The sequence below is a fragment of the Arachis hypogaea genome, chromosome 5 (assembly GCF_003086295.3).
Source record: "Arachis hypogaea cultivar Tifrunner chromosome 5, arahy.Tifrunner.gnm2.J5K5, whole genome shotgun sequence".
In the NCBI taxonomy this organism is placed as follows: domain Eukaryota; kingdom Viridiplantae; phylum Streptophyta; class Magnoliopsida; order Fabales; family Fabaceae; genus Arachis; species Arachis hypogaea.
The window spans coordinates 11,066,919-11,080,978 of NC_092040.1; the positions used below are offsets into that span (position 1 = coordinate 11,066,919).

The following is a 14,060-nucleotide window of genomic DNA, read 5'->3' on the forward strand; positions in this document are numbered from 1 at the left end:
GCATTGGAATGTTATTAAAAGGATCTTGAGATACATCAAAGGGACCTCAGATGTTGCATTATGTTTTGGAGGATCAGAATTCATTATTAATGGATATGTCGATTCAGACTTTGCAGATGATCTTGATAAACGAAAATCTACTACAAGCTATGTGTTTACACTTGCAGGAGGAGCTGTGAGCTGGCTATCTAAATTACAAATCGTTGTAGCTTTATCTACTACATTAGTTGAATATATGGCAGCTATACAAGCATGCAAAGAAGCTATTTGGATCCAAAAGTAGTTGGAAGAACTCGGGCACAAACAACAGAAGATTCTTGTGTATTGTGACAGTTAGAGTTCCTTGCACATTGCAAGGAATCCTGTCTTTCATTCAGGAACAAAACAAATTGGAGTACAATATCACTTTGTTTGAGAAGTAGTAGAGGAAGGAAGTGTTCATATGCAAAAGATTCACACTAAACATAACCTAGCAGATGTCATGACAAAAGCAATCAACACTGAAAATTTTGAATGGTGTAGATTCTCATATTGCTTATCGAATACATGAGCAACATGAATTTTGAAAATTTATCAAAATTAGCTTTCAGTGAAAAATTGTAAAAATTAGTAAGGCTAATTTTAAAAAATAAATAAATAAAAAATAATTAAATAAAATAAAAGATAATAAACGATCCTAGTTTATAACCTTAGAATTTTAGGATTTGGATTCTCTAAATTTTGAATTTCACTTTAGAGGGTAAAGTGTGATCTCTTATCATTTATTTCATAGGTAGGACCAAGAGAAAATATGAGAGCGAAATCATTCAAAGATAAAAGATCACACTTTATCCTCTAAAGTGAAAATTCAAAATTTAGAAGATCCAAATTCAGAATTTTAATGGTTGAAAAAGAAAAGAATTATATAGCTCTAAGGACAGTTTGGTTAAACTTCTTAAATAAGTTCTTTTGAAAAAGGAGATTAAAATATAAGGACTTTTATTAATAACAACTTTTAAATAAGTTATTTTGTATTTGTAAAGTTATTATAGAAGTCCTTATTTTAAAGTTGTGCATTAAATAAGAGTGATAAAATAGTTTTTGAAAATATAAGTCACATTTTTAACTTCTTCAAAAGCTCTTAAATAACTTTTTGAAAAGTTAAAAATTTATCTAAAAAATTATGCCAAACACTATTAATGTAACTTTTTATAAGTCAAAAGTTGAAAAAAGTAGCTTTTTGGTGTTTCTCAAACGGACCCTAATTGATGGATGATTTATTTCGAAGAAACTCACATGTAAATTGAATTTTTCTATAATGCATTTCAATCAAGTCATTCATATAAAATAATATAATATTTTTTTGAGTAATTTTTTTCTATGTATGTAGAGAGAAATGTGTTTTCCTTCTGTCAAAAGAATATTATTGTAGTCTTTTTGTGATAGAAAGAAGTTATAATTCTCAAAGAAAATTATTCAATTATTTTCATATTTTAATTTTATACAAATTTCTAATTTTTTATCTCTATATTATGGTGTATTATTTGTTTAGTACCTAAAAAAAATTTATGAAATTGTACATATAAATACTACAGGAGCTTCTGGAAATAGAGAATTGATAACTAACGAAATAACAAATTAGTCTAGATGTGTTAACAAACTTGTTTTAACTATCTACAATACTGTAATAGTTTTTTTTTTGTTGACTTACTGTAATAGGATTTACTTAACAAAAAGAACTACAAAAATAATGTAAGAAAAATATATCTTAAATAAACATATATAAGCAAAAAATGACTTAATATACTAAAATTTATAAAAACTATTTCTAAAGTAAAAACTTTAATTTTTTTCATATTTATTTATTTTGAGTAGAACAAATTATGAGAGGGTGGGAATAATATTGAGGCCAGACAGCTTAGCATGCAGATGTGTCCAAAGGAACAAATCCAAGTAGTCCTAAATTCGAAGGTAGTACTTGGAGTGCGTGTAAGTTGTAACCTTTGTCTGAATGCAATGGTCATGGACTCATGGGTCAGCAGGGTCTCCGTTGTTTTTGTTTTTAGCATAAAGCATACCACCCTTCTTGATTCCATTTTCGGTGTTCCAAATTCCAATTCACGCATCAAATTAAATTACGTTTGCAACTCAACATCTCTTTCTCTCTCTCGTTTTATTAATTAACGTTGCAAATATCCACTAATTCCCGCCTGCCCTACCAGCTGCTACACGTTATACTCGTTGAGAAAATATCACCAAATTCTGTTTGGGTCACAAAATAATTTGGTGAGAAGTGCTAGGGAGTCAGTATTTTTGTTAAATTCTGATCAGTACTTAATAGAAAAGTATAAGGAACCAAAAGTTTATAAGCTAAAAACTAAACAAAACTATATTAATTTATATCAATAATTAATTAATTTTAAATTTTTTAAATTTAAAATTTAAAAAATTTTAAATTGATTAAGTAAACCTAATTAAAATATATAAAAACCTTCCTCTTTTTTCTCACATTAATTTATCCATTTCTAACAATCAAAAATTCGAAAAATATATAAAACAACATCCATTTAATATAAAAAAGAAACATTCTAATACTTAGTAGAAGAAACATCTATATATATTAACTCGTAAAAATTTTGAATTCATCCAAAGGTATTTGGCTGGGTTTTGGCTGATATACTTTTGGTTCCCTAGCTTTACTCGTACTTAATTATTAAAAAGAAACTGAATGATTTTACATTCTTAGATATAATCTCACACCATTAAAAATATCATTATAACTAATTAATGGCTAAAAATCACAAAATCTACTGCCCCTGAACTTTCTCATAATTTGGTTACTTGCAAATTTGGGTCACACAATTATTTGATAATGTAAATTATGAGATAATATAATTTTCATAATTTGAAAACATACTTTATTTATCATTAGTTGAAAAATGGTAATAGATTTATCCTTTCATACAAAATTTATGTACAGGGAGAAAGAATACGTTTCCGAAACTTTAGTAAAATCAATTTGTGGAACAAAGAAATTTTTATCAAATTATGAAAAACTATATATTGCGTTGATTAGATATTTTATAAAGTTAATTGTCTTCAATATTAAACATATATATATATATATATATATATATATATATATATATATATATATATATATAATGCACCTCAAAATTTTTTTATTTTTACAAAACTATGTTAATAAATTTTAGAATAATTACCCAAATTAATTTCAAAGAATTTTAAAAGCAGATATTTTAGTTCTAAAGAAAATTAATACACAAAAATATTTCAAAAATTTTATTCTAGTAAACAAATCAGTTTTCAGTCTATTTTTTGGTGGAATAATTACTCAAATCAGTTCCTAAAAATTTTAAAAACAGATAATTTAATCTCTCAAAAAATTAATACACAAATTAATATCCAAGTATCCAACATTTTTCTACATAATAGTCTCCAACTATTTTTTAACATAACTCACTAATGAAAAATACAAATTTGACATATTTTTTTGTTAACATAATTTTTGTACACATTATAAATCAAAGAAAAATAATATATACGTGCCACATAGATATGTATGTTAAGTTAGTCTAATTATAAAATAAAAATTTAGTTAGCTTTTTAAATTAATTGAAGATAATTTAAAAATCAAATTAAAATTCAACTGAAAATAAAAGAATAATTTTGATTAAATTTAATTTTTAGTTATCATATAAACTAAATTATATTAAATATTAAAATATTAAATGACTTTAATTTTGAGCTTCCTATAAAATAATCTCTAATAATTTTAATAAATATTATTATTATTATTATTATTATTATTATTATTATTATTATTAAGTGATAATATATATATATATATATATGTTTTTTAATTTTATTTGTACATTAAATTTGCTGTTTATTTTATATTTCAATAACTCAATAATTAACTAGTTTATATATATATATATATATATATATATATATATATATATTTAAGTATTTATTTAAGAATATTAATAAATACGATATAATTATGGACAGAAAAATATATTAGAATTAATAAAAATATTTTTTATTTTTAAATTTATATTATTCAAAAAAATTTAATATTTAATTTAATAATTGTGTACAATTAACAAAATTATTAATTTGCGAAAACATATATAAAATTAAAAATAAAAACAAATATATATAAAAAATAATATTTGTTGATGTCAAAAAATAGATAAAAAATTATTATGCCTGTTAGAATTTTTCTTAAAGATATTTTTGTATATTATTTTTTTAGAATTAAAATATTTATTTTTAAAATTCTTAAAAGTTGATTTCAACAATTACTAATATGATATTACTCTATAAAAATAATTTTGATTAAATAATTTGTTTTAATTCTGCTTTAGAAAAAAAAAAAAAAAACAACGCTTTAACGTCACCTAATAATTATGGAGCCTTCTTTCGACATTTCACGCGTAGCTTCTGCTTTTCATATTTTTTGTTTTTTTAATTCGGTATTCCCATTTTCTCTTTCGTCTTCGTCCACTGTTTTTCCGAACAGTCTCTGCAGTCTGCACTCTCACCGAAGCTGAACCGCTAAAGAGAGAGAAAGAGAAACACAGCGAACCCTAAGTAAGAGGCTACATTCCCAATATGGAAACCTTGGCGCATTCTCGGCAATCAAACAAGCCTGCCGTTCCTCTCTCCGGCAAGATCAACGCCGGAGGATTCTCCGGGAAGACCTTATACGACGACATCTACGGCGGTCCTCCTCCCAAGCTCGCCGCTGCGGGCCTATCCCCTCGCTTTGAAGACTACAGCGAGATTTTTGGAAGCTTCCACGCACCACGCGCCTCTTCCATCCCCGTGCTGGATCTTCCGGCGGTCGACGAGGCCGACGCCTTCTTTGATCCCCGGAGCTCTGCTTTCAGCTACACCGAAGTTTTCGGAGCCCTTGATTTTGCGGCTTCCTTCGAGGACTTGTTTCACCAACCAAATGGCTTCGACGGCGTTTCTTCTGACGAAGCATGGTATCAATGCTATACCTATCAGTTTCCGTTAAAAGTTAGCTTTCTCTCCGTGTTGAGTGCTCAATGTTCACTGAAATGCGTGATCCGTTTTTCTTCTTTTGTTTGAGGCATAGAGCAGCTTAGTTGCTTCCTGTTACTGACGTTTAACTTGGTTATGGTGACTTTGATTTGAGAACTGGTGTCACTGTTGTGGTTTGATTCAATGAACTGTGGCGCTTGAAAAACTTTGTTGTTGAAATTGGCGCTGCTTTGGTGTTTTGGGGGCACTAAGAGTTTTTCTTCTTTTTATCTTTTTATTGCTTACAATAGTGAACAATAACTGCTTAAATCTTTTAAATTTTGTTTGCATTTATCTTATATGCACTTCTGGTATCTGCAAATTACGTGTGCTGTAATTTTGAATTATTTTTGTGAATATTGTCAGAAGTGCTTGATTGAGTCATTCTTTCTTCAAATATATAATTTCTTTCAGTCTACCTCAAAATCTTTAAAGTTGTGAAGACTGTCTTTATACAAGATCTTTTTTCAATGTTATGATATTCTTTCATCATCTACAGGACTCCTGAAGACACTGACTCATTCTCTGGAGAGTCAGACCATTTCGCAAATAACCAAACCATGCCAAATAGAGATTATTTCCAGTCTGTTGATGGTGATACAGAGTTCAACATTTCGTATCATAACGCCAATGGTGCAAGCACTGAACATAGATCAAAGGGCAAAAGCCACATGACTCAGATGCATGAAATTCCTGGTTCCACTCTAGTATATGATGAAACCATAAGGTTCCATAAGAATGATCCATCATTTGGTGCAGACAAGGTGAAGGCTAACCATCCCAGGAAAACGTCACGTCCACGTAATTTTACTTCTAGGGAACGGGCTTTTCTTAGTGATGTAAATCTTCACAATGATTCTCATTCCGCCGAGATGTTCATAACTGTATCCGATATCAGCCTCAGAAGTATGCCATCTCAGGTGCCACCACCCACTCGTCCACCTCCTATACTAGATGCCAAAAATAGGGACCCTTATGGATTTCATCCAAATAATAGGCAGGTTGCTTCTGAAGAGACACGGCGTGACACTTCACCACCTTTATTTGATGTGGAGGTTGATACAAATGCATCTGCTGTTGCTACAAAAGAAGCAACGCAAAAAGGTGAAGCAAGACTCCAGAGTGCCAAAGAAATGAAAGAGAGAAAGAAGGGGGCTCATGATAGCCATGTAGAATCAAGTTATGATGTGAAAGATAGTGAAAGGAAGACTAGATCAAATTGTTTCAATGATGGGACATTGCAGGAGACTTGTGATAGGAGAACTTCCAAATTGAGATTTTCTGCTTCAGATGAAAGACAGAAAGGAGGGAAGGCCGCCCCCGAAACTCCAGATTCAATGGAAGGGAAAAGAATTTTAAACATGTTCACTGAAGAGCATCCAAATGAATCCCGGTCATCTCAGGAATCAGATAGAAGTAATGGAGATGTTACATGGAAAGAAGAAACGGAGTTTTTTGAATTGGTCGGAACAGATGAATCTCGAAAGAGAACTCAGCCAACAAAGCCTACTAAAATTTTGGTGCAAGATACCAGAATCCATGGCAATAGCCACAAGGGAATAGTGGCAGCACCTGGTATGCAAGAAGGGTATAAGAAAGTAATAGCAACTGAGGAATATTATCAAGAGGAGGAATACGAGCAGAAATTTAATGCTGCAAAAGAGGTGGATCAAACCAACAAGAACATTCTGGGACCTAAAGCATCTAATGAGGAGTACAACCAAAACAAACAGGTGAAGAAGGGAAAGGTCACTGAGATATTTGAGCAGGAAGAGAATGAGAAGGGTGTAAGAGTGGCACCCCAGAATGGAAAAACTGAGAAGAATGCAACTGAAGCAGACCAATCAGGAAGCTTAAACGATGTGCCTAAGATGCGAGACAAAGTGCAAAAACAATTGCACATTAAGAAATTGGAAGTGATTGATAGACAAACATCAAGTGAAGTCCAGTTGGGGGAGGGGCTCGAGGAAAATAAGAAGAAACTGAAAGAGGCTGAAAAGCAAAGTCAGAGTGTGAAAATGCAGAAGCAGCCTGACAAAATCAAAGAAAATGGAAAAAGACAAAGAGAAGCTTTAGTTTTTGGACAAGCAGGGGATAAGGAAAAACTGAAAGATTATGTGGAGCTAGAAGAGAATGAAGAGCAACTTAAAGAAGAATTTGAAATGGAGGTTAATGAGATAAGACTGCAAGAGGATTTTAAGCAGAGGGAAAAGCAAGCATATGAAAGAGATCTAAACAAAAGGGAACATAATGAGGCTTTTGATGGGTATGGAGACAGGAATAAACAAGCTGGTGACAATGAAGGAATCCAGAATGTTCTGCATCAAGCTCCAAGAGAAGAATGGAATTCTGAAATGTTGAACGAGGCTCTAAGGAAAAGTGAATTTGAAAGCTCATCAACCCAGACATTTGATGGGGAAGGAAGTTCAATTGTATCAAATGAGGAGGGTAATCACGCAAATCATTTTGAGAATATGGGCAACGATGTTAGTGGAATGGGAGAGGATAACAACTCTGGCAGCAATGATTTGGATCAAATGCAGGGCATTGAAGTAAAGGGCAACATGAAGATTTCTAAAGCAACTGATGAGATATTAGAAGAAGAGATTGGCAAAAACCTTCTAGCTGCTCAATCAGCTTCCATCCGATTAGAAAATATTGGAAAACTGAAGGTATCTCAAGAACCTGTTGCTGATAAAGAAATTGGAAAAACAAGATCTGAATGCAAAGGTCAAGAGAATAAACTGGAAGATCTAAGGGTGGAAAATCAAGCGGCAAATAAAAAAGTCAGAGTGCCTGAAATAATCCTAGGTGATAAACAGGATTTGCGGCCCACATCAGGAAAGGTGGATGATGGCATGATGAAGGCTGATTATGGAAGGAATACAGCAGCTAAAGGTGGCACAATGCTGGAAGCTGTAAATGTCCAGGGAACTGCTCAATCTACAGAGATAAAAGAAAAAAGTCTCAATGAAACTTCTGCCACTGTACCAAAGGATGCTGACAGAATGAGAAGAGAAAGAGAGTCAGAAAAAGACCGTCTTAGAAAGATAGAAGAGGAGCAGGACAGGGAAAGGGAAAGGGAAAGGGAAAGAGAAAAAGACAGAATGGCTGTTGACAAAGCAATGCTAGAGGTTGAGAGGGAAAGGGAAAGAGAAAAAGATAGGATGGCTGTTGATAGAGCAACTTTCGAGGCTCGTGACAGGGCATATGCTGAAGCTTGTGAGAGAGCAGAAAGGGCTGCATTTGAGAGAGCAACTGCAGAAGCTCGACAAAGGGCATTGGCTGAGGCCAGGGAAAGACTTGAGAAGGCATGTGCTGAGGCCAGGGATTGGACATACGCTGATAAGGTAGCTACCGAGGCTAGATTGAAAGCAGAACGGGCTGCTGTTGAACGAGCAACTGCAGAAGCTCAGGAGCGTGCCAAGGAGAAATTAAAAGTTGAGAGGGCTGCATTTGAGTCCAGAGAACGGTTACAAAGATCTGTATCAGACCAATATGCTGCTTCTTCGAGAAATTGTGGAACACAAGGCTGTTCACCCTCTGTAAGTATCCCCAGAATTCTGCTAGAGATAAGTTGCTTAATTTCCATCTAAAGTTCTGATGACTCAAATGGCAGGATACTCAGTTTCAAAACTTCAGCTCATCTGCAGGTTCCAGGCACCCATATTCTCTTTATGGTGGTATGTAAAATGCAAAACTCCTCCCATTCTTTAGTATAAATTCTCATTGAACATTCTACCACATGAAGCTCGATAAACTCTTAACGAGAAATTGTTCTTTGTTTAAAGCTTCCTCCTTTTCCGAGAGATCTGAAGTAGAAGGTGAATCAGCCCGGAGATGTAGATCTAGACTGGAGAGACACCGTCGAACAGCTGAGCGTGCAGTAAGATATTCAATCTTTTAACAATTCACATATAAAATGTTCACATTCAATGGTGTGCTCATGAGTTTTATGGAAATTCTAGGCAAAAGCTTTGGCAGAAAAGAACATGCGTGACCATCTGGCTCAGAAGGAGCAAGCTGAAAGACATGTAAGTATGTCGCACTTTATTTCCAGGGCCTCAATTATTGTTTCTATCATTGTGTTTCATTGATTACTCAAGTCTGATGCTGTTTTCAGAGACTAGCTGAGACTCTGGATGCTGAAGTAAAGAGGTGGTCAAGTGGAAAAGAAGGGAACTTGCGTGCATTACTTTCTACCTTGCAATATGTAGGTTAAAAATTCCAAATGCGCATGCAAATATTTGTAGGTTCTGGCTTTGAGTCATTTGGTTTGCTTGGTCATGATGCTCTTAAGTGCTTTTTATTTAGGACCTTTTGAGTTTCAATGGGCAGCATCCCATGAGATATCCTAGTTCTGAATAATCTAGACTTTGATTGTTTTAAGCTGTAGACACTTGACACTACTGTCTTGTCCCCTTTCCTAACTTGTATTCTTTATCAGATCCTTGGACCTGACTCTGGGTGGCAGCCAATCCCATTGACGGAGGTCATTACTTCCGCAGCTGTAAAAAAAGCTTATAGGAAGGCTACCCTTTGTGTTCATCCTGACAAATTACAGCAACGTGGAGCAAGTGTTCAACACAAATACATATGTGAAAAGGTCTTTGATCTTTTGAAGGTATGTCCATGCCATCTATACCTGTTTTTTATTATTATTATTATTATTATTATTATTATTATTATTTGAAGCATATACATAATTCATGATAGTTTGGCTTTATCATATTCTCTATGATATGTATCTGCACATTGGAATAATTGGACAAGGATTTTTTAATGTGCATTACCTATTCGTCTTATTTTGGATTTTCTTTTCTTCCTTTCCAGGATGCTTGGAACAAATTCAACTCAGAAGAGCGGTAGCTTGCTATGCAGTCAGAGCTCTTTTCTTGGTACTCCTTTCATGCATGTATACTTCCCCTCCCCTTCCCCCTCCCCTTCCCTCGGTGGGCAGTATTCCTTCAGGGAATGCATAGTTCCTCTTTTTTAAACCTAAATAATAATTTTTTGTGAATACCTATCCTCTTTAAGAATGCTCCCCGAGGATTGAGTTAAAATTTTAGAGAGGGAAAAAAAGGGTTTGAAGAGTAAAATTTTTACCCTCTAAACCCTTTCTCTCTCTCCCTCCTCTCTAAAATCGTAACTCAAACACACACCCGTAGTTTTCAGTATTTATATGTATGAAGGAAATTCTAGCCCGTGTGCTATTGCATGGAAATTTAAGAAATTCACAAGTAAATAGATATAGATCATGAGCCTATACTGGCTTTTCTATGACCAAATTACGGAATCCCTTTAATGTTCTAACCATTATTATGAATGGAAACACCATGAAAACCAGTTGGCAGCATGCCGCTGAAGCCACATTTTAGCAAACAATTCATGATCCATTTGAAGAACATGCCATAGTGTTCTCAAGGTTGCATGCTCTGAAGGGAGGGGCCGAGTGGTGTCAGTTTGTTTGGGTTTATGTGATGTGTATGAGTGAATCATAAGTGAGGGACTTTTAAGAGATGTAATAATTGGACCTCTTCGGTTTAATTACATTAGGAAGGAGCGAGTATTGCTTAGCGTTTGAATTTTTTAAAATTATTGACTGTTTTGGCGAGGACAGTTGGTGTGCAAAGGCAACAACAGATTTTTTTTCATTTGTTGAGGGGGAAATATATTCATGAAGGTGACCCCGCAATAAACTAAACTATGGTCCACAATGTGAGGGAGCAGGTCCCAGTTACTAGACTACTAGGCCAATGGACAACATTGTTGAATGTTAAGTGATAAAAAGTTAAAAACCCTGGTGGCCACGCTTGAATCTTTAGTTGGAAGCCACTTAACTATTTTACGTGGCAGACATTAGAAGGTGGTCTGTGTTGAACTGAAAAGAATGACGATGGTAAAAGGATCATTCGAGTAATGTGAGACTAGTTGTATGGGGATCACTTTTTGTGGCTGCAATCTAGGTTTCCAGCTTGCTCTCTGTTTGATTATTAAAATATGGCGCATGTAATGCACACGAAGCTTTAGTGTTGCTTCATTGCTTCAACGTGATTTGCTTGTCAAATTCAGAAAAATGGATAATCAAGTCGTCCTTTGAATTGTCTGCGCTCCATATAATAAGTCAGCAATTGAATGCGCTGTTTAATATTTTGATCTTTTTCACACAACTATTCTGGTGTCTCTACCAATAATTCATTTAATAAACAAATAACAAATAACCATATGTGAAATTTTTGGATCTTAGCAATTTTCAGTATTTTTTGTTATTATTTGACTAGTACAAACAATAAATTTTTTTTAAACAAATAAATTTTACTAATTTATGCATACAAACTCTGAAAAATATAAATATAAATTGTATTGATTCATGTGTGTAAACTATAAACTCTGGTAAATATAAATGTAAATTATATGTTTCTTTTGTACAAAATTTTGTAAATATGCATGCAAATTATTATTGGTTAGGTGCTGGCTAAAAATGATAATATTTGTTAGTCATGTAGTATTCCTCTAAAATAATATATGCTGAAATATAAGTAAAAGCTTCGCTTATTCAAATGCTTAATCCAACAAAGTCGTTCATGGATAGGGATGAAACCTCAAATTGAAGTCAATTATGGGCATCTAAAGTCTAAGCACGAAGCAGGATCATTGTGATGCCTTCTTATGGATGAATTTATATTTTACTTGTTTCACTCTTCAAAGATCATGATTTTTATGATAGACGAAAATTGCTAAACTAAACAGTACATTTAAAAATAAGCTAGTTTTAGTTGTTTGGAATTCACACAATGCTGAGCTTCTGTAATGCCATGCTTGTCAACTCCCTCGGGCTAATTTCTTAAGCATCCAGCAACTTATTTGAATGCTTCAATGTTTTTATTGTGTAAGCAATAAAAGTTTGCGAATCCAATGTGATAGTTAACACAAATATTGACGAATGATGTGGATAGAGTCATAGAGGCACTTTGACTGAGCAAATCAAGATTGGTGTAGCAAAGAAAATTTAAATGATCACATTCACAATTTAATATTTTGAATTTCGTTTATCCTGAATTGTTGACAGTAAGTTTCATTTAATTAAGGATGGAATTGTTGAGACGGCACAAAAAGTCAACAGATATTGCATCACTCATAATTGTATTCAAAGTTTCAAACCAGAATTTTGATAATATCAGAGCAACCATTAAATCAATAATCAAAACATGACAACCTCTTCGAAGAATATATAGTCCCATTTATTATTATTGTTAGTGCTACATTCTCATCAAAATTCCCACCCGCCCCTTTTTTTACTTTCACATCTATACATATCTAATTAATCAATCAAATTCTTGGTTTTCACAGAGGAGGAATTCAGCAGCCATGTTTAGATCCTTTAGCACTCGGAGAGGCCCTTCAAAGTATGAGAAATTAGAGAAAGATGGTGCTGCCAATGGAATTTCCAATGAGGAGTTGAAGAGGAGCACAAGTTTGCCTTCTAGCAGGGGATTCAACCCCTCCATGACTGGTTCAACAACCATTGGTGACATCAATCTTCAGAGAAACCCCACTAAGAAGGCCAGCAGTAATCAGAAGAGTACTCACCCTCATCCACTCTTCGGCTTCTTCGATCTTCGCCGGAAGAAGAAAACGACAGCTAGGCCTGAATTCATCAGGTATCTCGAGTATATGAAGGAAGGAGGTGTGTGGGATTCCAATTCCAATAAGCCTGTTATCTACTACAAATGATCCATGAACTTGCCAGGCTTTTGAATTCAAATGTATGTTAAATTGTTAATGTTTCTTCCTTGCTAGCTCTGTATAAATCATGAAAAATCACATTAAGAAGATGTAAATTAAAGCAAATCATAAGGGATTATTGTTGTTGTTGGTCCTCAAGTTAGTTAATATGAATCAGTTGCAGACACGCATGCTCATAATTGCTTTTGATCATGTAAGTTTACATATGTTCTATGTGATAGAATTAACAACAATTTTAATCAAGTTGGTCACTGATGTCATCTTTATGAAGCTACTTATTTTATAATCCTAAAACTGTTAAAGAAAGGTATATAGATAGGTTATATATTTAACACAGTAGATAATCCATGTTATACCTTTCAAATCAATACTTAAGAATGAATAATTTCAAGCTTAAGGGGGGTAACTTGAGGTGATGGAGTTGTTAATATGATGATACTAGATGAGAAAAAAATATTTAATTATCAGCATCATGCTTGAGTAAAATATGGCTGTTCAATCTGGGTGATGCAAAAATCTGTGTAGACAGGGTAACCGCCATCGCTGACCATGCTATCAAGAGACATATCGTTATCATTTGCGTAGTTGCTATGTTATTCTTGAATTATACAATTCTGAATTCTCACGATAAATCTTCATGCGAATTTGTTAATATAACTAATAAATGAGTATTACTGTATTAGCAACCCCGAGACTTGTATGAGTATTAGTTTGGTAGCTGATTTTTTTATATATCTAAGATGGTTGTTAAATATTATGATTCGTATTTTTTTTTTGGTGACTATTATTATTCGTATTTGATAACTAAAAAGAAGTCACTTAGATAAATATATTTAATTTTTTTTAAAGATATTTTTTAACAATTAAAATTTAACATATGTAATCAATTAAATTATATTATTTTTGTCATAATTAGATTGGACAAATTGATTTGGCCAAAAAATCAATGAATCAAATTTTAAATTAATCTAAATTAATATTTTTTATAAAATATGACTATAATATTCCTATTATAGAAAATAATTAAAATACTCATTATATATTAATTTTGAAAACCCTAAATCTTAATTCTATGAATGACAGTGAAAGAAGAGAAGGGTTATAATTTAGAATTCTCAAAATTAATATTAATATATATAAAATAAAAATATTTTAGTTATTTTTTATAATAAAAATATTATAATTATTTTTATAAAAATATTAACTTAGATAGACTTAATATTTAGTTCATTAATTTTTTAGCCAAATCAATTTGTATA

General features: G+C 32.8%; 2 protein-coding genes across 5 annotated transcripts; both read left to right on the forward strand.

Moving 5' to 3' along the window:
* Positions 1-4,430: 4,430 nt before the first annotated feature.
* On the forward strand, positions 4,431-12,965 carry LOC112800740 (uncharacterized). Of its 4 annotated transcripts, none has more exons than XM_025843121.3 (9): positions 4,431-4,997; positions 5,555-8,600; positions 8,675-8,738; positions 8,847-8,941; positions 9,024-9,089; positions 9,179-9,268; positions 9,503-9,679; positions 9,889-9,953; positions 12,406-12,965. In XM_025843121.3, exons 1-8 carry the CDS (start codon positions 4,621-4,623, stop codon positions 9,922-9,924), a joined length of 3,951 nt encoding a protein of 1,316 aa, XP_025698906.1. In that variant the 5' UTR covers positions 4,431-4,620; the 3' UTR covers positions 9,925-9,953; positions 12,406-12,965. The 4 variants fall into 4 exon arrangements, with proteins under 4 accessions (XP_025698906.1, XP_072092787.1, XP_025698905.1 ...); XM_072236686.1 differs by having other exon boundaries at positions 8,684-8,738; XM_025843120.3 differs by lacking the exon at positions 12,406-12,965 and having other exon boundaries at positions 9,889-10,343.
* Positions 12,424-12,789, forward strand: LOC112800741 (uncharacterized). Its single transcript, XM_025843124.3, has one exon. It carries the CDS (start codon positions 12,424-12,426, stop codon positions 12,787-12,789), a length of 366 nt encoding a protein of 121 aa, XP_025698909.1.
* Positions 12,966-14,060: the final 1,095 nt, after the last annotated feature.

Excerpts from the sequence above, each read along its gene's own strand:
- LOC112800741 (XM_025843124.3), top strand. The coding sequence starts at position 12,424 with ATGTTTAGATCCTTTAGCACTCGGAGAGGCCCTTCAAAGTATGAGAAA.
- LOC112800740 (XM_025843121.3), top strand. The coding sequence starts at position 4,621 with ATGGAAACCTTGGCGCATTCTCGGCAATCAAACAAGCCTGCCGTTCCT. Across the intron at positions 4,998-5,554 it reads GTTTCTTCTGACGAAGCATG|GACTCCTGAAGACACTGACT; the intron begins GTATCAATGCTA and ends CATCATCTACAG. Across the intron at positions 9,269-9,502 it reads TACTTTCTACCTTGCAATAT|ATCCTTGGACCTGACTCTGG; the intron begins GTAGGTTAAAAA and ends ATTCTTTATCAG.